Genomic DNA, 26,235 nt, shown 5'->3' with positions numbered 1-26,235 from the left:
CTCCGTCGGCGCGACGGCCCGAAACGGAAGTGTCGCGAGCAAATCGCGGCCCCTCGCTTTGTGCGAGCCAGCGGCGAACAAATCAGGGGGTTGTCTGTTTGCGAAGCGTTCTTTTGTCGTCCCTTGCGCTGCTGTTCGCGGCGCGGCGGCGGCGGCGGCTATTAAGCGCCGACAACCCCGTTGAAGAAGAGGAAGACGAAGAGCCGCGGCGGGCAGGAGGTCGGAGTAGGACGACGAGCAAGAAGAAGAAGAGCGTGGCGGGCTGTTAAGGGAACTGGTGGGGAGCCAGGCAGCCAGGGAGAGAGGAGCCGCTTGATAAATGCGCGCCCGTACGCCTAGGGAACCAGTTTGGTGTTTACCTAGTAAGTAGTGTTGTCAGTCAGCTGGTTTGTTGCATCTTCGCGAGCCGCCTGTGGCGTGGAACTCCGACTCGCTCGCTCGCTCGCACGGTCTCTCGCTGGTTCTCGGTGGTGCGTGCCCCTACCAAGGCGTCCCGAGAAGCGTTACCACGGTGTGTATAGCGTCGAACGAGGGAATTTCGCTTGTGTGGTGGGGATAGTATCCCCTACCAGTGCCGTGGCTGGAATCGCTGGCTGGTGGGGGTGGAAGTGGTGGGGCGACGGTTGCACGCCGGCAGTCATGCAGGGTGCGTGACCGTCGATTGAATAGGGACTCCGGCTGAGAGTCAGTTGCTCTCCGGCGTCCGTGGTGGCATGTCGTCGCGCTCCGACCGTTGTACGACCGCCCGTAGCCCGCGCAAGTAGTTTCTCACGAGGGGAACCCGAGCGAAAGGGAGTCCGAGGAAGCCAGCGAGCAGAAGAAGGACACTGTCTCCTCCCGTCGCATCCTCTCCAACGCAGCGCGTCGGTTATGAGCGATCAGTGTTTACGCGAAATTCACAGACACCGTCGGACGAGATCGTCTCCGGCCTCAGTGTGGATCTAAGTGGTTTTCCTCGGTAATCCGAGCCTGGCTGCGTCCTAAGAGTTCCTAGATCTCGAGTAGCGTCGCGGAACTTTAGTTCTCCACCGTGTGAAAAAAAGAGAAAGAAAGGAAACATCGAAGGGATTTGTTGTGCTGGTTTCGAACCGAAGTGTGTTGGTGACTATGAGTGCGTGACGTACGATTTCGTGTTGCTCCTCTTCCCCCTTCATCCCCCCGGGCAACCCCTAAAGACCGGCGGGGTTCGAGTATCGCGGGCCGAGTATCGAGGGTCGAGGAGAGAACGTGACACGTCCCCCGCGAGCGGCGAGATGGCCAGAATGGAGGCGTCACGTTGCTCGGTAACTGTGCTGGGGATCGTCTGGTGTCTGCTGGCCCTTAACGGCGTGCCGGCGCGCGGTCGCAGCATCACCAGTCTCGAGGCACCGAGCGGCTGCGAGTGGAAAAAGGACGGCGAGGACGGCGAGAAGGAGCTGGCCTGCAGGGTACGGACGATCGCGAACGTGCCCGGCTTAATTGGCAATCTCTCGGCCATTCAAGTGGACTCGATCAGCTCGCTCGCGTTGGAGTGCAGCGACTTCGAGAGCCAGATCGACGGGCCGCACGTTTTCCTGTCGCCGCTGCCGCGGCTGGAAAAGCTGCGGCTCGATTACTGCAAGTTCCGCTATCTGCCCGGCGGTGTGTTCGCGTCCGCCCACAACCTGCGCAGCCTGTCCCTCAGGACGCACAACGGCGACTGGTCCGCGATGACGCTCGAGCTGCACAGGGACTCGCTGCGCGGCCTGTCCAATCTCCAACACCTCGACCTGGCGGATAACAATCTGTGGACCCTGCCGTCGGAGCTGTTCTGCCCGGTGCGCGGCCTGGCCAGCCTGAATCTGACGCGCAACAAGTTACAGGACATCGTCTCGCTGGAGTTCTCCGACACGGCCGAGCCCTGCACGCCCGTGCTCGAGATGCTCGATCTGAGCAGCAACGATCTCACCGCGCTGCCGGACCGCACGCTCAGCAACCTCAGGAGCCTGACCGTGCTCAAGCTGCAGGAGAACGTGATCGCCGCGGTGGGCGATCACGCGCTGGCCGGGCTGACCGCGCTTCGCTCGCTGAACGTGTCCAGCAATAGACTGGTCGCCCTGCCGCCGGAGCTTTTCTCGAAAACTAAAGAACTCAGGGAATTGATACTGAGCAACAACTCGCTGGCAGTGCTGGCGCCGGGATTGTTGGACAATTTGGACGAGCTGCAGTATCTGGATCTTAGCAGTAACGAGCTGACGAATCGCTGGGTGAACAGAGACACGTTCTCCAGGCTGGTGCGCCTGGTTATCCTCGATTTATCCTTCAACAGGCTCACCAGGATCGACGGCCACGTGTTCAAGGGATTGTACAGTCTTCAGATACTGAAGCTGGAGAACAATGATATAGAGACGCTGACCGACGGTTGCTTCGGATCCTTGACGAACCTACACTCGCTGGCGCTGTCGAACAACCGGATCGCGAGGTTCGATCCGGCGCACACGATCGGCCTGACCGCGCTCGGCCAGCTGTTCCTGGACTCGAACAAATTGAGGACGGTGCACCGTCACGTGTTCGATAACCTGACCGACCTGCAGGACCTCTCTCTCCGCGGGAACAATCTGACGGAGGTACCGTACGCGGTCCGCGCGCTGCGATCCCTGAAGACCCTCGACCTCGGCAGCAACCACGTGTCCCGAATCGAGAACGACTCGTTCGCCGGGCTGAGCGAGCTGTACGGTCTGCGGCTGGTGGACAACAAGCTCGAGAACGTGACCCGCGAGGCGTTCGCCGCGCTGCCCTCGCTGCAGGTGCTGAACCTGGCGAACAATTACATACGTCACGTGGAGCAGAGCGCGTTCGCGGGGAACCCGGCGTTGCGGGCGATCCGATTGGACGGTAACCAGCTGACCGAGATCCGCGGCGCGTTCACCAGCCTCTCGTCCCTGGTCTGGCTGAACGTGTCCGACAACAAGCTGCTGTGGTTCGACTACAGCCATCTGCCGGGCAGCATAGAGTGGCTGGACATCCACGCGAATCAGATAAGCGAGCTCGGGAATTATTACATGGAGCGGAACACGCTGCGTATAAAGATGCTGGACGCGAGCTACAACCAAATCAAGGAGATCGCGGACGCGAACGTGCCGGACACCGTGGAAACCCTGTTCCTCAACGACAACAAGATACGCTCGGTGGCCGCGGGTACCTTCCTGCAGAAGAAGAACCTGGAGAAAGTGGGCTTGTACGGGAACGAGATAAGGAATCTCGAGGTGGCAGCGCTCGCGCTGCAGACCGTGCCCGAGGACAGAGAGCTGCCGGAGTTCTACATCGGGAACAATCCCATCCTCTGCGACTGCACCATGGAATGGCTGCCGAGGATCAACGAGATGGCACGTCTCAGGCAGCACCCGCGAGTCATGGACCTGGACTCGGTCACCTGCGACATGGTGCACGCTCGCGCGACGCCGAAACGGCCTCTGCTCTCGCTGAAGCCCAAGGATTTCCTCTGCCGATACGAGGCGCATTGCTTCGCCCTCTGCCACTGCTGCGACTTCGACGCGTGCGACTGCGAGATGACCTGCCCGGACAACTGCTCCTGCTACCACGATCACAGCTGGTCGAGCAACGTGGTCGACTGCTCGAACGCGGGCTACAAACGCGTGCCGGATCGGATTCCGATGGACGCCACCGAGATCTACTTAGACGGCAACGAGCTCGGCGACCTGGGCAATCACGAGTTCATCGGCAAACGCCGGCTGAAGGAGCTGTTCCTGAACAACAGCGGGATCACGGCGATCCATAATTGCACGTTCAACGGCGCCAGCGCGCTGAGCGTTCTCCACTTGGAGGACAACTCGCTGCGTGAGCTGAAGGGCTCCGAGTTCGACCAGCTCGAGGACATGTCCGAGCTGTACCTGGATCACAACGCGATCGCCACCGTCGGCAACGCGACCTTCCACAAGATGAAGAACCTCGAGGTACTGCGGCTGGACAGCAATCGGATCGTCGACTTCCACCCGTGGGAGGCGCTGCCCAGCGTCGGGGACACCACGAAGGTCGCCCTGGAAGGGAACGCCTGGAGCTGCGAGTGCGGCAACGCCGCGAAGCTGCGGGGCTGGATCGCCGAGCACCGCGGCGACCCCGAGAAGATGTATTGCCGGGACGGCGTCGAGACGCTCGCGCAGGCCATGAAGCGTTGCGGCGACCCGTCCACGGAGGCCGTCAGCCGTGGCATTCAAGAGATCCCCCTGCTCGGCGGCAACTTCGTTCCGCTTTTAGCCGGCGCCTTGGTAGCCGTCATCGCGATCTGCCTGTTCGTCGCGCTGGCGTTCGCCTTCCGGCAAGACGTCCGCCTGTGGGCGCACGCAAGATACGGCCTGCGTCTCGGCAAGATGACCGCTCCGCCCGACGAAGAGAGGGACCGTCTCTACGACGGCTACATAGTCTACAGCGAGCGCGACGAGGACTTCGTGTCCAGGTTCCTAGCCGCGGAACTGGAGCAGTCCGGCCTGGCTCTCTGTCTCCACTGGCGAGACTTGCCCCCAGCCAGGCCCCAGGAAGCCGTTCCTCCAGCAGCCGCAGCTGCCAGGCGCATAGTCATCATCTTCTCGCCAGTGTTCCTGGCGAACGAGTGGCAGCACGCGGAGTTCCGCGCCGCCCTGAGGACAGCGTTGGAGAACATCAGACCCAGCTCCAGGAAGAGGCGAGTCGTCGTGCTGCTAGCCACCGAGGCGCCGGCTCGCGACCCCGAGCTCCAGCTGCTGCTGCAGACGTGCACCGTGGTGATGTGGGGCGAGAAGAGGTTCTGGGAGAAGCTGCGTTTCGCGATGCCCGACTCGGTCGGCAAACGGCGCGACAGCAAGAAGGTGAACGACCGAAATCGCACGCCGGCTCGCTACACCGCGGCACCGTCCGCCGGCGACGTCTGGACCAAGCCCAACGGCGTTTTGGTCGCGCCGGTGCACGCACCCACACCGACGCCCACGCAGTCGACCTATGTCAGCTCGGCGTCCAGCAGGACCGAGGACGAGGACAGCGGCGCGGAACACCAGCACCAGCACCAGCACAGCGGCGGCTACAGCGCGCTGCACGCCGGAAACGCGAGGCCGGCCAGCCTCTCCTCCAGGGGCAGCCATCTTTACAGCACCATACCGGAACCGCCGGTGCCCACCGCGCCTCCCGGCGAGGCGCTCACGCACCCGACCAATCCACGTACTTACTTCGTCTAGTACAGGCGTGCTTCGCTGCTGATGTCCTCGTCGCCGTCGTTGAGGAGGTGCGCCGTGTACCGGGCCAGCGGCCGGACACCTCCGACGCAGGCCGACGCCGTTGCTGAAATCCGATCGAGGACGCGGCAGGGACGCGCGTAGGTATTTGTACAGTTTGATCCGCGACGAACCGACCGTTTGTCTGTTTGCTCTTCCACTGGAGCCCCCGCGGGACTCGCACGCGGAGGATCCCTCGCGTTTGCGGAGGGCCGCCGTTTCTCGGGGCTGCCTGCGGGGGATCGGAATGCACCGCGAGAGAGTCTTTCGAGAGTGGACGCGCGGAGTTTATCGATTTGCCCGGGACTCTATGAGCGTTTCGCACCCGATACACGCTGTCGGTTTGCCGGGAATCCTTCGCTTGTCTTTCGCTCTCGACGGAGACCGAGATCGAACCGGTGTTCGCGTTCGTGCGTTGGGAACCGAAGGAGATTCGATAAGAACCAAAGGCAGATCGGGATCGACGGTGTGTATCGAGTACTACACGCGGCCTGTTACACGTTTTTCCGGTGGAGACTGTAGATTTCTATGCAACTATGTACAGTTCTTACTGCGGGAAACGCGACACGCTGCGTGTGACGCTCGTGTTGGCCTTAAGATGTTGATACACTGGCGAGTTGTTTGGGGTACTTTCTCTGTCAGCGACTCGGACATGTAGCTGGAATCTGTAAGGGAATTCGATGATCTTCGATGTGTTTGCATGGGAGTCGCTGTTGGGGAAGTATCGCAGGTTTGTCGATAGTCCGCATGGTTGCAGAGACAGGTTTATTTAATTGTTTCAACGCGATTTCGTCGCGCGTGCTGAGGTTTTCGGGAGACGGTCGATGGCGTCCCGCGGACACGAGTCTCGATCGTCCTGTTTCGCGAATGATGGAGTGAAAACTTTCGTTGCCCATTATTCGCGGGCCGCTGCGTGCGAGGTAATTGTTTAATGGGCTGCTCGGAGGGGCACGATGTTCCGAGTGATCGGAGCATTGTTCCGATCGAGCATCGTTCTGTCGTTCGGTACTTTCCGCGAAACGGATACATGCATATTACATTAACGCGTGTGTTTGATGGCCGATTGAAACTTCGCTCCGTTCCAATCACGCACGCCGGCCGTTGATATCGATCTGTCGATTCGGGACGAGCGGAATCGGTGAAAGACACGTCTATACGGATATAGAGTTTTGTATGTCCTTCCTTCGGCAATCGTTCGATCGCTCGGGAAAATTCGTATTTAATCGTACGAACTCGGAGAATCTTATTCAGAATTCTATTCGGTGGTTCTCTTATCTTTCGCAACGTGGCGACACTCAAATTAACACTAATTCATGTAAAAATTGTGACAGTAGATTATTTTCAGTTTCTTCAGACGTTCATTATAGTATTCAAATGGAACTATTTATTTTCACGATCATTTCAAATATTGAATGCTTTTAAGATATCAATTCAACAGTCATTTTGACTGGTACGGTAGTTCTAGTGTTAAAATCATGAAGCATAGAACACTTTATCTTACTAGCACTCTAGTTTCTTCGCTCGATCGCAAACAAAACGGTGAATCAAGAATTTCTCTAATGAAACCTCTCCTAATATCAGAACTACCAAGTATTTAACACGATTAACTCGAATCCCTATAAAAATTAACATCTTTCGGTTTCTTCAGATTCACTATAGTATTCGAACAATTTCCAAGATCACTTCAAACATTCAATGCTTCTAAGATAACAATTCTAAAAACAATCGAAGTCAGCCAGTTTCGACTAGTGTCAAAACTAATCAACAGCTTTCAGTTTCTTCAGATTCACTATAGTATTCAAATGCAACAATCCCTAGATCACTTCAAACATTCAATGCTTCTAACACACCAACAACTCTAAAAACAGTCGAAACCGACCAGTTTCCGACCAACAATTCAAAACCAATGAATACCTTGAAACGATACTCGCGTCCGAGTGAACCTCCATCGACCCTCGAAAGGATCAGCCGCGTAGGTCGGTGATCGAGTCATTATTTTTACGTACTATCCGGCGAGGACGACCTTACTTCTCCCACGGTGAATGTATATTCTGTAAACTATCGAAGCGGAGTGGTAACATTAGGGAAAATGGCAGTCAATGAGGACACAGTTTCGATGATTATTCTCGTCGCGCATACACGCGGACACGTTAGTCGCTCGCTCCTTCGATTCGCACGGGCCACGACTGTCCCCGCGTGATTTTCCGGCGACGTCGGCCTAGCTTCGTGGATCCCCATCGGTCACGGAGTGTCGTGACGCTCGAGGGTTTCGATCACCGTCGGGGAACAACCATTCCGCGGCCGTGCCGCCTCGTGAAATTCACCGAGGCCCCGATCGATCGTAACGGCCGGCAGTTTCGCCTCCTCGTATCGTTATTTATTCTTTTCCCTGCCCCTGTTCCGCGCGCCGACCAGACGGAATTTCACGACGCGCGCACCCCGGCCGACCGACCGACCCGTTCCTCACCTTCCATTTTAGAGATTATGCACGCGAGCGACGCGACCCCGCTGTGATTGTTTTCGCGCAACAAAGGAACAAAGTTCTTCTGTCGCGCGAGAGGTTAACACGTTAAGCGCCACGGAAATCTTTTCCGTAGAGTTTTTCGTTTGTAGGAAAGCGGGAGCTATTGACACTAGAACTACCGTGTTAACACTTTGCACTCGAAAATTTCGCAATGGAAACATTTTCTGACGAGATATAGGTCATATTGTTTGAAACTAAGCAACAGAGGTGTTTTATTGAAATATTTCACGTAGCAAGCTTTAATTTGAAATATTAAATATTCAGGTTCATAGTTTTGTATCGAATCATGTGAGTCACCTCGAGTGCAAAGGTTAATACGATTAACATTCAATTCCAAAAACTGTAACAGATTATTTTCAGTTTCAGTACTCAAAGTATTTATTTTCAAAATCATTTCGAATATTCAATGCTTCGAAGATATCGATAATTGCTAAACAAAAAAATCGGAACGTGATTTAGTACAGTACTTGCAATTATTTGGCACAATCTTTGCGTTACACTACTATCAATTTAGTTACGTTACTAAAGATTTTCATTTCGGTTATCTTGCATGTTATTTCCTAGTCATTCAGAAGCGTCAGTCACCAATGACACGATGCTTAACGTGTTAAGAGAACTTCACGTCTTCCTCCAAAATGCGCATCGACGGCGCAACGGGATCGCGTCGCTCGCGCGCACAGGCGGTTAGACCGAATTCTATTCTATTCTACCGATCTCGGTAGCTCACGAGTCACCGGCGCGTTTTTCTTCTATCGAAACAGTCCCCGCGGCTTGTCGCAAAATTCCCGTTCCAATTAAACCGCGGGCTAACTTGTTTTCGGTGACACCGGCGCTGAAAATAATTGGAGGGTCGTCTTTGAATCGTGTTATCCTCGAGCGGTGTGTCGATCGTCCCGCCAAGGAGTTTAACGAGACTCTCGAGCACCCTACAATTATTTCGAGGATAGTCCCTTTTTCGAATTGTGCTTTGCGATTCGATCGAGTATCGTGCATTAGGTTCGCCGAACAGTCTTCTCGCGTTTCGAAATGAAGTTCCACCGAGAACTTCGCTAGAATCAATTGAATTCCGTCGAACGACGACCGATTCATCAGAGAGATTTCTATTTTCTTTTAGTTCGTCTATTCGCAATGTTTATCAGTACTTCGTAGCGTTAGCCTCGTTATAAATTACACCGGGAGGAGCGTAGCGATGAGATTTCTAGACGAACGGGGAATATTTCCTCCATAGAAACGCCCTCGTTTCGTTTTCCGTCGATTCGGAGCGCGCTCGCAAGGGCCCCCGGGCCGAGCGCGAAAGAATCGCAGTATTGTAAGTTATTTAGCGATTAATTTCCCCCGAACGACGCGAATTCACTCGCGCAGCATTTAATCCCGGACGCGCGCTGTTGCCCCGAAGTTTGGATTTGCCCGTTAACGAGAGAAAAAATCGTTTCCGGGACCTCGTTGTCCCGCGCTCGAAATCGACCGCGGCGATTGCGCGGGAATTGGTCACAAAAGGCTCCGGCCGGTCCGCTGTATTTGCGTTTAATTAATATTTTCATTTACCATTAACCTCTCGCTCGACATGTCGCCCGCGACTTCGGGAAACATCGCCGGCGATCGGACCTTTTCAGCGGTCCGTTCGGCCGTGCGCCGAACGAAAGGGAACATTCCCGCGGTTATTCCTTCTTGATGAACGAACTATCCCGGCGTTACGCTAGAAACGCGCCCGAATTAATATCGTTCGATCGTGACGCGCAGACGGGGGCAACGCCCGCTGCGAGACGTCCGGCGAAATTAATTAAAGCCCATAAAATTCCGTTTCATCGGATGATGGAAACACGCCGATCGCGATTCAATTCGGTTCGTATAATTTACCGATCTGCTCGCTCGCGGCGGATTATTTCCGTTGGATTTTTCCCGGGCGCCTCGACGATCCGGCAATGGAACGCTAGATTCACGGAGAATTTTCACTATACTTCGTTCTATTCTAGGTAAATGGATGTTTAGACCTCGGAATTAGAACTTCGGCGATTCTGTAATTACAGTTCGAGACGATCGATACGATTTTTCATCGAACGCTTGTAGAATTCATCCATCGATTCACACTCAGTACACTTTGCTCTATTGTTCCCAGGAAACTAGATGTTTGTAGATCTCGGAAATTAGAGCTCTGGGAATTACGATATAATTCGCGTTTATGGTATGATTCGTTCGGTATCGATACGAACTTTTATCGAACGCTTATAGAATTCAGTATCCATCGATTCACCGACATTTTCAGTACACTTTGCTCTATTGTTCCCAGGAAACTAGATGTTTCTAGATCTCGGAAATTAGAACTTTGAGAATGACGATATATGATTCGTTCGGTATCGATACGAATTTGTATCGAACGCTTCTAGAATTCAGTATCCGTTCCACCGATCTCCGATAAATTAGTCCATCGATTCACCGACACTTTCAGTACACTTTGCTCTATCGTTCCCAGGAAACTAGATGTTTGTAGATCTCGGAAATTAGAACTCTGGGAATCACGATATAATTCGCGTTTATAGTATGATTCGTTCGGTATCGACGCGAACTTTTATCGAACGCTTATAGAATTCCGTATCCGTCGGATCGACGGTTTCCGTGAGTCTAGTGTTGACTCGTCGAGGAGAGGCCTCGGTTTTGCGTTTTTTCCCGATAAACCCGACACGCCGACGGGCGCAACCAGCGGCCGAGGACAGTCGAGCCGACCGCCGTAACCCGTCTCGCCGATAAGAAACACGAGATCAGACGAGAATGATACGCCGCTGCGTGAACTCCGGATCCCGGGGTGAACTTTCCTTCGTACTAATCGTATATACACACATATACATATATTTTTTTCCAGCCCGGGGGATGGAACGACTGCGTCCTTAGTTCTCATTCCTGTCGTTCGTTCGTCAATTCGTGATAGAGAGAGTGCGAGAGTGTGTCCGTTAGAAAGAGATTCATCTTTTGCAGTCGTGTTAGTTTTACGTAGACACATTACGTTGAAATTCGTTTCTAACAGAAGATAATTAGTCCAGTGGGACCAGGATTAACCGAATTGATACGTTTCATTCTCATTGTCCGGAGTTTTCGTTCGAATTAGATTCTAGCAGTTTCACGAATGCCTTTAGAGGAATTCGAATCTTCATTTAGACTGTTAATTGTCCAGTCGAATGGGGTAATCGAGGTTCCACTGTACTTGATTTGAATGGCATTGATTAGTTTTCTTTGAGTTTTCAATGGATTTGATGGGACAATGCGACTGCAGAGGGTCGACGAAGCGGAAAGAGAGTATCGGCTAGTGTATGAACTAGGCACAAGAGAAACAGTGAGAGAGAGAGAGAAAGAGAAAGAGAGAGTAAGAGAGAGAGTGTGTGTTAGTAGATAGAAATGAGAGAAAAGACAGAAGTCTCTAGCGAGACCTCGTTCCTAAGATTCACGACTGTCTTTGGTTAAAGCAACGGTCGCCAAACGCTTATTAGTCTGTAAGTGAGAGAATCCTCTGTGTAAATACTGTGTATTATATTCTAACGTTGTAAATAACTCACGCACACTTTGTCGAGCACACCGGGGACGGGTCAGCCGCACTTGTAAATCGTCGCGCGTACCGACGAGAGCGACCGCGACGTTAACGTTTCTTTTAATCCGCCGACAGTTACGATTCGATTGAGAGGAACGCGCGACGCGAATGGACGCTGTCGGGTAATGTTAAGAGCGCAATTATATTCGATTCTTATGATACAGTATTTTCTTAATATCACGACGATACAGGTTTTACTTCCTGCGTTTCCGTTCGACGACGACGTCGGACGATTCGTTCGACCGACGAGGAGTTACGTTACGTATCTGACGGATAACGATCGATCGCTCGTCGGTACGCTCGACGAGGTAGGCACCGGTCGCGTTTCGTGCGCGTCCCCGGGAAACTTCGCGGTCTCTGCGACTTGAAATTGATTGTACTGTATTATTATTGTAAATAGGCTCATCGGATCACGCATTATTGTATCCACGATCTGTTACGTGATTATTAAATTAACTGCCACTTTCCATTTCATGCGACGAACCATGAGAAATAAACACGTTTGTTTTGTAAAACGCAGAACGTTCATCTTTGCTCCTGCGACGGATCCTGCCGAAATCCCGTCTCGCCAGATTAAACGCGCGAATCCCCGTTGCAAGATCATTTTAGAACCAACTGCTCTCATATCCTGAAAGATACCTCTACAATACAAACTCCAATTGATCCTTTGCTCGAAAGTTTTTCACTAGAAATATGCAACACTTTCCGATAGGATACAGACGATCTTCGAAACTAATTAATGAGAAACATATATGAATTAAGAAGGAAAGTTATTTTCAATATTCCGCGTATCGATCCATACAAAGCTTAACACTAGGTTTACGAACGTTTATTGTCCGGTTTATTCTATTCCTAGAAAAATTGACCATTTAGATCTTGGAAATTAGGGATTCAAAATTAGGTATTCTTGTAACTGCATCAACCAAAACCGACATAAGCGTTTGCCAAGTAAACCTAGTGTTAATATTATATATATATTAGACTTCATAATTTCGCTGTATCAAATGAAGTGGTGACTGAGAGTCACCTCTCGAGTGCAAAGGGTACACTCCAGTGTGCACTCCAGTTTCTTAATTTATCAGAAATTTAATCGTTCCTAACAGATAAACATCGCTGACGTCCCGCTATCGCGACGTTCTCCAAAGAGACGACGACACCGTTCGGTAACGAAAAAACGAGGGGGAAGAAGGACGGAGAACAATAATTCAAAAAGGGAAAGGCGTTTCACTCGGAGGCAGCTCAGATTAGTTCAGCCTCTAATTGCCGCCGCGACCGGAGGACCGGTTGCCACTCGTACAATAAATTTCCTAGGCGTGTTCTCGTGTGACCGGTGCATCGATAATGGCGGCGGGCCGCGCGTAAACGCGTTCACACCACCGCGGCCGGGGCTTCTATCGCGCTGATACGTAATCGGACAGTTATTATTCTCCGGTTAAGATAAAATTTTCATTGCCAGTTATTGGGAATTCGACTCCCGCGTGGCGGACGAATAAATTATTCCCCGGGCGGAGCCGAAGACGCGCTAACGGCGGCGGCGTCGCGCGCGCGCGCGCCCGCCGACTGCTAACGACCATCGATTCGTTATCAGGAATCGATCAAGTGAATCATTACGCGGTTGTATATTCCCGGCGGAAGCGTATCGTTCCCCGCCGCGCTGTATCTTGCCGGAACGGTAATATCTGTGTGTTATTCTTCCTCCTCGCCGATTCGGGGAATCGAATTGAATTTTACTATCGAACGATTCGCGGAATTGAATCGTTATCTTTATCTCCGCGCTGATTTAACGCGGCTCAGAGTGCTACGGACGTCGAGCGTTCTACGCGCTCGGCCGTTTCTCGTGGGATTCTTTGATCTCGACAGGCCGGCGACTATAAAATTCTTGTTACACCGGTGTAACATCGATAACGGTTTTCTATGCGCACCGATACACTGGATCATTCTACTTCGCGCACCCAACACTTCGCTGAGCTCTTCCCTATTTAGAGCTTGACGACATTCAATTCGTTTTATAAGTAGCATTTAACTTCTTTGTTTTACTTAAACTCAACACTTTCTATGTATCAATCTATACTCCACTAAATGCCATAAGAAACCCTTAATTATAAGCCAGCGACTATAAAATTCTTGTTACACCGGTGTAACATCGATAACGGTTTTCTATGCGCACCGATACACTGGATCATTCTACTTCGCGCACCTAACACTTCACTGAGCTCTTCATTTCCCTATTTACAGCTTGACGACATTCATGTAATACCAACGTTCAATTCGTTGTATAAATAGCATTTAACTTCTACTTTCTTTTACCTAAACTCAACACTTTCTATGTACCAATCTATACAAGCCACAACGACGCCAAAAAACAAACTCCACTGAATTCCATTACAATCAACCCTTAATTATAAGCCAGTGACTATCCGCGTATTCGTCTCCGTGAACTCTTCAAACCTCGCGTCAACGCGTATTTCTAAGAAAGTATTGAAACCACTGGACTAAATTACTCTAAACTAATCACACTCACGTAACACGCGACGGAAGACACAATCGTCGAATTACGTCAGATCTAAGCTCCGTCACAATCATCCTCAATAACCGTTCACAGTCCAGCGAAACCAAGTTTTCGAGGCGTCCGCATCCCGAAGGGGTTGAAAGTCTCGCTGAACGTTCCCGGTCTCGGATCAAAAACGCCGTTAACGGGTCGCATCCGTTTAATCTCTCCGATCGTAGCCAAACGGTTGCAGTCCGCGGTCCGGCGAGCAGACTTCCTCCCCGGCCGGGGGACGCCGTCCAGACGGTTCGCGTTAATCCGAAACACTCTTCATTTTTCCTGGCCGACGGCGGCCGTAACTTAAACCGGGCAACGTTTTCCCACGCGCGCGCTATATAACGTCGACATTGAGCGAGGAAGACGGGGCGCCGGGGGCGGGGAGGAAAAATGTGGAAAGAGAGAGAGAGAAGCGCAGCGTGGAAAGACGACGCGGAAGAAGCGGGGCGGCGCGCGGAGATAAGCGAAACGCGGAATAATTTATCGCGTTACCCGTATCGCGGAAAACTGCGACGCTTCTGGGAATAAAATGTTAAATACGGCGCGTACATGTGCCCGCCGCCAGCCAAGAACACTTTTATCACGCTGGTCCACCGACCGAGAATAGACCTTTCCACGGGGCTAGCGGTCGTGATAACAACCGACCGTTTCCCACACCCCTCGCTCCCTTGCTCGCTCGCTGGAGGAGAATTATCGTCGCGCGAATCGAGCGTGGACGAAAATATCAACCGTGGACGACGCTCTTAGGGGCAGTTAGCTGCTCCTGCGAGATCCTTTTGTGCGGGCATTTAGAGAATGGAGTTTGAGAAATGTAGGGACAGTTTGGAGCTTGGATGTTTGGACCGAGGGTGGGAGGCTTTGAGACGACGACTGTTTTAGGGGTTGTTCGCGAGCGCGTCCGCGACGAGGTTAGTCGTTACTTCGATCTTCGACTTTGCGTTTCACGCTCGGACCCTACGACTTCTTACAGTGATAGGGTAATAAGGTTGTTGAACTGGTTTCTTTAGTTTCGCCAAAAGAAATATAATTTCACACTTAAAAGTACAACGTTGAAGCAATACAGTGATTCTAACAATTTCATCAACAGAGGTTGATTTTGGACGCTTGTTTTTACGTTTGTTGTTGAGATTGGGTGCTCGTTGATTATGGGAGCCGATGTTAACTGACGCTCAAGGAAAATTCGGCATATTTATAGGAAAAAGGAGCATCTACCGAGCGACCTCTTTTGTTTCTCACGCGATAGTGACGGTGAGTGTCTTACTGTCATTTTTGGGCGCGTAATAGGGGTGGTTATGGTATTGATTATTGCGAGATAGGTGTGATTGTAGGTTTTGATTATATTATTGAATTTGATCATTGAGTCATGGAGATTTGATGGTTATTGATAGGGGATGTTTATAGGCAGGTAGCTTCGTTGAATGGGGGAATTTGTTAGGTTTCTGTCTATTTTATGAAAATGGATGATCGATCTAGGAATGTTCTATACAATCTGATAAAACGTTCTCGAGAGGCCGATCTATCAGAGAAATCAATTGCCACGGATCCCCTTGCAGTCCCTCTTAATCCCCCGTATCCCGGCTAACGCCGATTGATACTCGCATTAATCTAGCGAGCCGAGGATCCATTTAATAACGAGCGAGAGACGTAGGGCATGGTGAAAATATAAAAAGGATTCGTGATTCGTCGGCGTTATAAGCCAAGTCACGTCCACCGAGCGAAGATTCGGGCTCGTAAGTTACGTTCCAGGCTTGCAGGGGTTGTCGGGGGTCGTCTTCTTGGGAAAGGACGGGTCCCGACCCCGGCGAAGTAAACTCGCGAGTAAACTGCCATCGCGATAATTGAGTTTTACTATTAACGGAACGTCTGGCCTCTCGGACTGTCGTGATAACCGAGTTTTATTCTCGAACGGACACCTGGCTTAACTATCGTCATTATCGGGACTAATGATGAATCCCGCGATGCTCTCGAACAGTCGGCGCATTATTCACTAATGAAGAATACCAGCCAGATTAATTAGTAATAATGTTACCCTTAAATAAACATCTAGCTTCGAGCTATCGCGATAATTGAGTTTTATTCTCAAACGCACACCTGCTTGAACTATCATTATTCGACTAATGATGAATCTTGGAACGCTCTCCAGCGGTCGACGAATTATTCACTAATGAAGAACACTCGCCAGATGGACTACTAATAATTTTACTCTTAAACAAACATCCACCTTAAACCATCGCGATAATTGAATTCCGTTCTGAAATGGACACCTAGCTTAACTGTCATCGTTATCGAAGCCAATAATGAATTTCACAATACTCTCCGACGTTCTAGCTCGGACAGTCCAATATTCATTACGAAAAATACTCTCCGCTATTAATAGCTTCAACTCTTCAAGGATTTCCTTATTAGAAACCCATCGACTCAAAATATCATTTCCCACGTTCCCACATTTCCCTTATCAGACAGAAATAAATCATCACAAATTTACACTCCGTTTCTCTCTTATCAAAAGAAAGCAACCCTAAACCCATACTTCCACACTTCACATCTCCCTAATCCGACACTAATTTCCCACTAATCCACGATCTCCGAGAAATATTAGTCCATCGATTCACCGACACTCAGTACTTTGCTCTATTGTTCCTAAACTAGATGTTCGTAGATCTCAGAAATTAGAACTCTGGGAATCACGATATAATTCGAGTCTATAGCATGATTCGTTCAGTAACTCGAGTTCAGTATCCGTTCCACCGATCTCCAAAAATATCAGTAACCCGACACTAGAACCGAAAAACAGGAAACACCCGTTTCGTCGATGTAGAACAATGCTTCGCGTAATCCGCGTGACCTAATGGATTGATTAGGAAAGCAACGTGGGCGGTTCGAAACAGAAAATCGGAAAGCCGCGCGGAATTAAGCGCGCGCCAACGTACGCCGCCGTCTGCGAGTCAAATATTTGAATAGCCAGTTGGCAGCGAGGGGCGGCCGAGGGGTGGAATACTAGAAAAGAGCCGCGGGTTTAATGACATTACGTCTTCGGGATGCTCTCCGGCAAATTACATTTCGCCGGTCGGTTGGCCCGCGCCGGCCATCGCGGCCAAATGGAATAATAATAAGAGCCGCGGCGATATTGGCCGGAATTGTAGGTCATGCAGACGCGTTTAATAATCAAAGTAGCCCGTCCGTGGCGTCGGGAACGCGCTAAATGGATCGATAATTTACTGCTTTCCGGCGGTGCGCCGCTGGAAAAGCGGACCATCGGAATACGCGCGCGGGGGGCGGGGCGTGTTGGGTCTCCTCGCGCTGCCTCGCCATGGAAACATCGGGTAATTATCAGTGAAAGCGCTGTTCTTATTTGGGAACGCGCTCGCTGGGTCGTGCTCCGAAAATTGGAATTGAATTTCGTGTAAGTGACATTGATTGCCCCTCCCGTGCCCGTTGTTTCTTTCCTAATTGTTAATTATGTGTTGATCGTGGAGTAATTGCCGGCGGAAGCGTCGGTAAAATGTGTTCTGATAATCGAATTCGGTGTAAATGGAATTTTCACGTTTCGATGACTGAGTCGCGGATGATTCGATTAAACACTAAGCAGCCTCTGTTTCGTCTGTTATTGAAGGAATTGCTATATAATTTAGCTCCAGCCGAAGCTTTTGTGCTTCGAAAGAATCTTCCTCCGGGCTAATTATCTAACCATCGAGCAATTAGCATTGAAAGCGCCAGCTTCTCTGGTAATTCTTAATTGCGCGTTAATTGCGCTAAGCGCGGCGATGAGTGTTCCATTGTGTTTTCAACGAGTCGATACAGGTTCGAGTGCAACTTCGAAGATAGGAGGTTGATAGGTTTCAGAAAAGAAAATTGCTTATTGTTACACTTGACATAGTTACAGTCACAAAGGAATATTTTCAGGAACACGTTAATTGCGCTAAGCGCGGCGGTGAGTGTTTCATTGTGTTTTCAACGAGTTGATATAGGTTCGAGTGTAACTTCGAAGATAGAAGGTTGATAGGGTCCAAGTCGATCCAATAAGGAAATTGCTTATTATCACACTTGACATAGTTACAAAGGAATATTTTCAGGAACACGTCGCCCTTTCGGATTCCAGTATCCGGACTCTTTTGCGAACCGCGGAGAGCCGAGTTTCATACCTTTTGTTGGCATTGCAAATGAATGTCAAATAAAACATCAGCCACGAATAATTGACTTTCAAATACGCGCTCCGCCGGCGGTAAAAAGTTCCGGCAGAATTACTCGAACATTACCGGAAACAGTTCTTCCCGAAGGTTTCCCATTAAGGGCGCCCATTACAAACAGAGCCGGGAAAGCAAAGAAACTTCCCGTTCCTCGGTCCCGGCGTCGGCCGGAGCGAAGGTTAACATCGCAACCGCATCGATGAATCGCGCCGAGCCCGAGACAAAGCACCTGGGAACCGGAGAGTTCCCCGGTTCCGCTTAATAGAATCGATCAAAGCCGATAAAATTGCTTATCGCGCCGGTGAACGGGGACGGGGGACCGGGAATAAAGAAGCAGCAGCGGGGTTTATCTTGGAATCATTCGACGGGAGACGCTCGCCGCATCGATACCTGCTGACGGTGGCCCGGCTAATCGTCGAAAGATGATAGCTGCAGGTACTTGGAACCTGGTTCACACTTCGAGCCCGTAATCTTCGTTTCGAGCCTTTCACACCTTATTATGTGAAAACATGTTAATAACTCGGTAATCCACTTAACCCTTTGCACTCGAAAGTTTTTCACTAGAAATATTCAACACTGTTGAAATATAGACGATGTTTGTTGCGACTAATGTGAATAATTTAATAGATACATTAAAGGACAAAAGTACTTTATTTTGATATTTCACATAGTGATGCGTTGTACGAAGTTTAGTGTGAAACATCAAACTTTGTAATTTTACTGTATGACTCTTTAACCCTTAGCAGTCCTCGAGATTCGACATTCTATTTTATTGCAACCTCTACCTGTTTCAACAATTTTTTCTATATTTGTAGTACAATTGTAACATTCAAAGGAACATTTCAGTGGCTCCCAAATATTCTTGTATAAAGAAATAGAGCGTCATGAACCTCAAAGTGAGAAACCAAGGGTTTAAATCTACAAAACCTTCTGCAGATAAATTAGATATTGAATGCTTAAACAGTAGAGAATAAAGCTACCTACTGATTTATTGCTGTTCGAGTAGTCGAATCATTTGTTCGAGATATTCCACGAACGTTCGATCTCAATAGAATGACATTCGTCTATAAAGGGTTAAACAACCCTTACCTTTCAATCTTTCCTCAATGTTCAAAATAACATATAGACCATTCTCCTGTAGAACTCTCTCATTAGAAACTAATAACTAAAAACTAATAACTAACTCTAACCATGATTTCCTCCGTTCCCTATTCTTATCACAAGGAAACAATCTCGACGAATCCTCTACCTTATCGGAACAACAGTAAACCCTACGTACCTCAGCGCTCGAAATCCCTGATTCCTCAAACATCCGCGATCTCCGAGGATATTAGCGAATCGACGTTAGAAGGGAAAAAGGAAACAGCCTTTGGTTAATGGAGGCCGGTCGTACTCCGGAGATCCATCGATTTGCTCGTTTCACCCGAGGACGGGGATGGAGGCCGATAAAATAAAAAGTCGCTCGATCGCCGCTCGAAGGGAAACTACTCACTTAAGATAGGCTATCTGGCGAGTAGCGGGAGAGAGCGTCGGGATCCGCAAGCTCGCGGGAGAACGTCGGCCGAGCACGTCATCGTTCTAATTAATTCCAACGCCCCACGCCCGATTGATCAAGATATTGTGGCCGGCGCAATTAGCGGCCAGTCGTTCGACAGTTGATCGATGCAACGGCGCCTCCGCTCGCCCCGTCCGGGGAACGGTGAGAGGAGAGAAAGAAAAAAAAGGGGAAACAGGAACGGTCCGGCTAGGCGCGCGTATCCCGAACGGGAATCGACGGGTCGGGACGGGTCGGGACGGGTAGCCGCCTCTGCAGCGGGAAATAAATGACCCACGAAATTGTGGCGTACGGTTCGTACCCGGTGTTTCGATAACGCTCCGCTACACCGCGGCGCGCTACCGTGAATAAGTATTTGAACGTTTCCGCGTCGGATTCGCGCGGAAGCGGAGGAACTTTTTAATGCGGATCGGTCGGGTCGTTAATCTATCGTCGGAGTCGCTGTCACGGCGATTCGTTTGGGGTGAGAGGTTATTGAGTGCGCCTCGGCGCTCTAGGGTTGAATGAAATGTTCCGGTGAAATGCGAATGTTAACCCGTTGCCCTACAACGAGTGGGACTCGTGGATATTTTCGACTTGGTTCGACGAATGTGTGTTACTCGGTTCATTCGAATAAAGTAAATATTATTACTGTGTAATTGACTGTTATACTTGAAAGGAAATATAGGCATAAGTTTAGAATTTTTCTCTTTTTCTAATGAATTATTAATGATAAAGTAGTATCGAGCAGAGTGAGAAAGGAATCATAGGTCAAGGGGTTAAACGAGGGTTGATATTGACCCTTGGCACTCCAGGTTGTTTTGTAATCAGCAACTAATTTTTATAGTATTCCTAGCGAAAATGAGAAATATTTCTTCGATCTTTTATTTTCCTTAGTACAAAATTTGGATCTATGGGAAATCCAATAATTTTAGGGTAGTTTAAGATTCATTGAAATATTTAATATTATAACTGCAATATTGGAGCCTACAGAGTTTAAAAGGTTAATGATAGGACGATCTACAGACTATTAGCTATTCATAGAAATTGAAATTTAACTATTCTATATCTATTCGATAATGCAACGCCATCACTAAATTTAGGGTAACTCGAGTTAAACAGCGCTACTTAACCTTAATAACTTAAGTTTATTTTACTATTCATTCCATTGGTTCTACAGAAAATTATAGCTTCGAGGTTAGTCTTGTAATTTCTACTCATATAATTGTACGTATCAAAGGCGATTCAAACTGCTAGTAAACAATGTTTAAATAATTCAGTATAAGTGAAATTACGTGACTAGCGTTCTATTTCCATAGATGTCTACTTTTCTAGTATCTACAATGTTTATGTTTCATTTGTATTTCAATGGAGCAGTTCCCATGAATTCTCAACGATCGTGTATCGATCGTACACATCGATCCCTCCGGACAGGCTGATTCAATTTCCCTTCTCTGATCGCGGGCCAATCCACTTGTCCCTTCGCGGAAACGAATTTCGTAAAGGTCGAGCACAAGGAGGACGATAATGCGGCTCGGGATACTCCCGAGGCTGATGATATCGAGTAACATTGTTCCGTAAAGTTAATAGTAAACGCGGGCTCTGTATCGAAGGCACGCTGGCAAATTAGGCTGCATTAGGCTCTTGTCTCTGGGCGATTCTTCTTAATGAGTCATCATATTCCACGATGAATCAACTGTATCAAGAATTGTGCTCCCGATACTGTCGCTAATGACGATCTAAGAATACTTCACATTACCACAATATCAAGCTAATTAATCCCTCCGTATTTACTTTTGCTGCGACGCTCGTATCAAATGTTTTTATCAGCAGCTTCAGAAAAACGCAAAGAAATCCACTTCACTGTAAGTACAAACTTCCTTTAACGTAATATACTGATAACAACAAATCAGTTTTCCGCTTTCATCCATGCGCATTAAACATGTTTATCAAACCGGTCCCGAAATTTTCATATACAAAACCTCCCAGACAAACCATAATTACCACGCTCAAATATAATTAACCCTTCGCAGACGAAGATTCTTCGAAATGCACAAAACCTTCAACAGATGCTAAATTCTCTATCAATTGCATAATTGACAGAACAAAAGAAATCTCCTGCTCGAGTAATTAAATCATTCTTTTGCGACGTAGTCTTGAAATATGAAAATTTCATCTCGGAACGTCGACGTTCGTCCGCAAAAGGTTAATCCGCTGAAAACAACGTTGACACGTCCGTTATTCCCACAGGAAACATTCCTTCCAGCAGAAAAAATGAATAATTACAATTTTGTAATTATTGAAATAAAACGAATGAACAAATGAATGAAAACACATTCGACTGTAGCAACGAGAACCGTCGAAAACAAACCAATAGCCGAACAGCCTTCAGCCGACGCGTTCCGTCGAGCCATCGTTCACAGAAACTCGTCGAGGATCATTTCTCACGGTTCCGGGCGATTCGTTAATCGGCGACGGCCGCCGTCGCGTTTATCGATGACGCGATTTTAAAGCGCGTAATATATTTTGACAGCCGGCGGCCCGTGTACACCGTCGAATTCGTAATTGCGGCGTATATTCCGCGCGTCGGAATTCCTCGGGGGAAAACAGGCTCGGTCGGTCGGTCTGTCGGGGAACGTTTTTCGAAGAGTCACGGCCCGCGCGTCACGGCCCGGAATTACGGAGTTATTCTGTATTAAGTGGCCATTCTATGACCCTCCTCCGGCATACCTTATTAGGACTGATTACGCCATAACGGCCGTCAACTCGATCTCTCGGTGTCTCGCTCGCTCGCGCGCTCTTTGTCTCTCTTCGTCGACGCGCCACGCTTTCGGGACCCGTCCGTCCGTCCGTCTGTTCGTCCGTCCGACGGTTCGGAATCCTGACGAGCGGAGAAACTGCACCGTAACAGACGCGTCGTGAAAGGATCTTATCGGCGGTATCGTGTTTTCGGATGAAAGGTGTGAAACGGCCCTCCCGCGTCCCCCGGGACGGTCCCTCGGGTCGCGCGCGCCACGGGAACCGGATTATCCCGGGCGTCGTACGGAGCCTGTTGACCAAACACTGCCTCCTTCGAGGAGTATTCAATCAGAGCTGATGAAATTATTGCGTAAGTTATGTATCGCGAGATACTGTGGTCAGGATGAGTCTGAGACTGTTATTGTTCGGGGATACGGAAAGGGGAGGCGGTCGTAACGCGGAGGATTGTATGGGGAATTGATTAGTGTTGGGTAAGAATTTGTGATTCGGTTGGAATCGAGGAATTTTCTGTGGAATTCGCTTGGATTAATTGGGAATTGTATAGAGAATTCTGTTATGGCTAAAAGTGACAGTGGGACACTTGCTGTCGCTGTCGCGTGAGAAATATTAACACTAGGTTTAGGGAACGCGTCGAATTGACGCATATTGGATTTTAGACTTTGCGTTTCACGCTCGGACCCTACGAATTCTTACAGTGATAGGGTAATAAGGTTGTTGAACTGGTTTGTTTGTTTCACCGGAAAAAAATATAATTTCACGCTTAACCCTCAGCACTCTTAGTTCTGTGACATGTCAGCAACTCTTACCAATTTTGATAGTCCTACTGAAAATTAACAATGTTATAACATTTCTTAGACCTTTAATTCCTCTCTGAGTACAAACTTTGTATATTTGGAACATCTGATAATCTTAAGGCAGTTTTCCTTGAAATTCATTAAAATATTTAATGTTAGAACTGGTGCGATATTGGAGCCTACAGAGTTCAGAGTTAAAAGTACAATGTTGAAGTAATACAGTGATTCTAACAATTTCATCGACACAGAGGTTGATTTTGGATGCTTGTTTCTACTTGGGATGTACAATAAACTGTAAATTAAGATTTAGTACGTTGAGAAAGGAATCAGGTAATAGTTGTTTAGAATGTTTAGAATATAGTGGAATGGGATCAGGTGAAATAGAGAAGTATAAGGGATCCCGTAACGTTCGAGAGACCACCATGTAGTTTTCTAAATAGACCACGTGGAAATCCATCCAGCGAGATTACGCGAGGCGAACAAACGAGCCGCGTCTCTTTATAACATTACCGTAGATTACATCTGTAATTATGTAGTGTATTACGAAGAGTCAGCGCGGAGAATATTTCGAAGTTCATTTCCTCCGGTAAATTCATTTCCACGGAGGCCGGCGATTCATTTGACAAGATAGTTTTTGCGGGCGGCATCAGCACGTCCGGAAATAAGAGAGGCACGACCGCCGGTTCGTTCCTTGATTAAAGCAAGGAAAATACGGTCACCGAAAAGCAGTATTTTTATATATATTTGGAAACGTTCGCCGGTACTTTAGGCGGCGGCGGCGGCGGCGGCGGCGGCGGCGCGACCGGCACAAAGGGGACGGACGGGTAATCCCGGGGAAAATAATAACTACATCACGGGAAAAATGTACGAATTGGAGGGCCGCGGGAACGGCCGAGGGTAACGGAGACCGGGAACAAAGGGGATTATTAAACATTCGCGTGTACTCTTTGCTTTATCAGTGTAACAATGTGCGGAATGATCACTTTTCATTTGCAAAGGGTCCCGTTATATTCACCGCGGACTTGCGTTCCATTGGGACCGTATTAATCCACGGTAACCAACCGGAGTTTCCAGGACCTGAAAATGTAATAATTCCCCGAACGAATTTAACAATTCCCAAATAGTGGCGGAAAAATCTATACCGGTTCCGCTTGGCAGACGTGGAACGACGACGACGACGACGACGACGACGACGACGACGACGGAGGAGAAGGTCGAGTAACAATTTAACCGAAGGAAAAGGTTTCATCGATCTTCCGATAATAAAAGGTTTAATGAACAATATAATTGCTTCTCGGCTCCGTGTCTTTCCCGTTTTGTTCCGTCTTTTAGGGAAATCGAAACTGAACCTTTTCGATTTCAGTTCTATTGATTTATTGAAAATAAACAGTGGGATGATAATGATTACTGTATTAATATTTTCTATATTATTAGTAGTGTATTATTATTATTATTGGTATTATAATTAGTACATCATTATTATTACTAGTAGTACCACTTCATTATCATTATCGTTATTATTATTATTATAATTAGTACCTCATAATTATTATTACTAGTAGTACTATTTCATTATCATTATTATTGTTAGTATTATAATTAGTACCTCATAATTATTATTACTAGTAGTACTGCTTCATTATTATCATTATTATATTTGTATTATTAATATTAATTATTATCATATCACCAGGTATATTAAACAAAAATTCAAAATTAATAAGGAAAAATGTATCCACCGTCTTATTGGCGGTTCCGAAGAACAGTCTGAGCGAGTCTGGCCGATATCTACGAGAACGCCGTCGCGTATTTAATTTGGCAAAAGCATTTTCACAGTTCCCCGGCCGCCGTTTTCCACCGTGAAATATTATGAGTGTCACTTGGTAGCTCGGATACAATGGACCGAGAGGTTCCCATAAAAACGGGGTCTTCAATAACCCCCCAACCCCCGTATCCGGTGCCCCCCGGCCGCGCCTCGTACGACGGGGGCGCGAGCGGAGAAAATCAATATTGAATATAAACAAGAGCACACGGGGTACATTCGAATCGATTCTGATTCTAATAAGCCAATTTTAATAATGCCGCCGCTTTCCCTCGGATTTTCGGGACAGGGAAATTCGATTAACGGAACGATCGAGCGTAATTACATTTCGCGGTACGCGGCCGCGCGGACGCGCGCTCGCGCCAACGCACACTCCGTTAATAATTCTTGATTTTCTTAACTTCAGCATGGTAATTAGAACGGTTGAGTTAATTCTCGCTCGCGGTAACGAGAAATTCACTTCGCTCTTTCTTTTCGACTTTTCATTCTTTACTTTCACCCTTCCCCCCGGCGAATTGGGGATGTTTTTCGCGTATCTGTTGGTAGTCTCTTAACATGTTCTTTGAACTTTTAATGTTACTCGTTAGTTTCAATGTTGAACGGTTGTATTAGTATTTAGCATATTATCTACCAGTTATTCAATACTATATTGAAAGTGAATTATTCATTAATTTGTATTACAGACTTATAACTAAATCATAATCAATGTCCAAGCTTTTATTGATCAAAGTTTCACTAATAGAAATTATAGTCTAGAATTAGCGGATCATAACGAGTAACGTAATTTAACACTAGGTCTACGGAACGCGTCAAATTGACGCATATTGGATTTTAGAAATATTATTTTGCAAATGTTTCAAATCGAATCTCCAGTTTCCACAATCTAAATAAACGAGCTTCTTTAGAAATAATGGAATGAATAAACGCCCGTAAACCTAGTGTCAATTATTAGTTAAAATCTACGGGTTGAACGAACTTATTAAGTCGCTTTTTAATATAAAATTGCGAGTTACTGAAAATCTTATTCGTAAATACGCGGTGGATGATTTGTCAGCGGAATTTTGTGTTTTTCAAACGGCGAGGAATTCGCTGTAGCCTCGCGGAGGACAATTGCAAGTCGGCTGGGCGTTCCAGCCGTCCTCCCGCATTTGTTAATACACCGAGACGTTAATGGCATTATACGTTAGCAAGCCATTCGTAGAATCGCGCGAGGATTTTACGTACGTGCGCTTGCTTCCGTCTAAGGGGGGCCGGGCACGAGGGGCGTTAATAA

The 26,235-nt window shown here is 48.3% G+C and overlaps 1 protein-coding gene and 1 long non-coding RNA gene across 2 annotated transcripts in view; both read left to right on the top strand.

The window, feature by feature from the left end:
* Positions 1-26,235, top strand: part of LOC143175146 (uncharacterized) — a 145,672-nt gene that overhangs the window by 46,180 nt on the left and 73,257 nt on the right. The window lies entirely within an intron of this gene.
* Positions 366-11,835, top strand: LOC116424091 (toll-like receptor Tollo). Its single transcript, XM_031970029.2, has one exon. The coding sequence runs from the start codon at positions 1,254-1,256 to the stop codon at positions 5,181-5,183; it is 3,930 nt and encodes a 1,309-aa protein (XP_031825889.2). The 5' UTR covers positions 366-1,253; the 3' UTR covers positions 5,184-11,835.

This window comes from Nomia melanderi, chromosome 12 (genome assembly GCF_051020985.1).
Source record: "Nomia melanderi isolate GNS246 chromosome 12, iyNomMela1, whole genome shotgun sequence".
In the NCBI taxonomy this organism is placed as follows: Eukaryota; Metazoa; Arthropoda; class Insecta; order Hymenoptera; family Halictidae; genus Nomia; species Nomia melanderi.
Note: the sequence above shows the minus strand (reverse complement) of the source record. Positions and strands in the feature narration are given on the sequence as shown.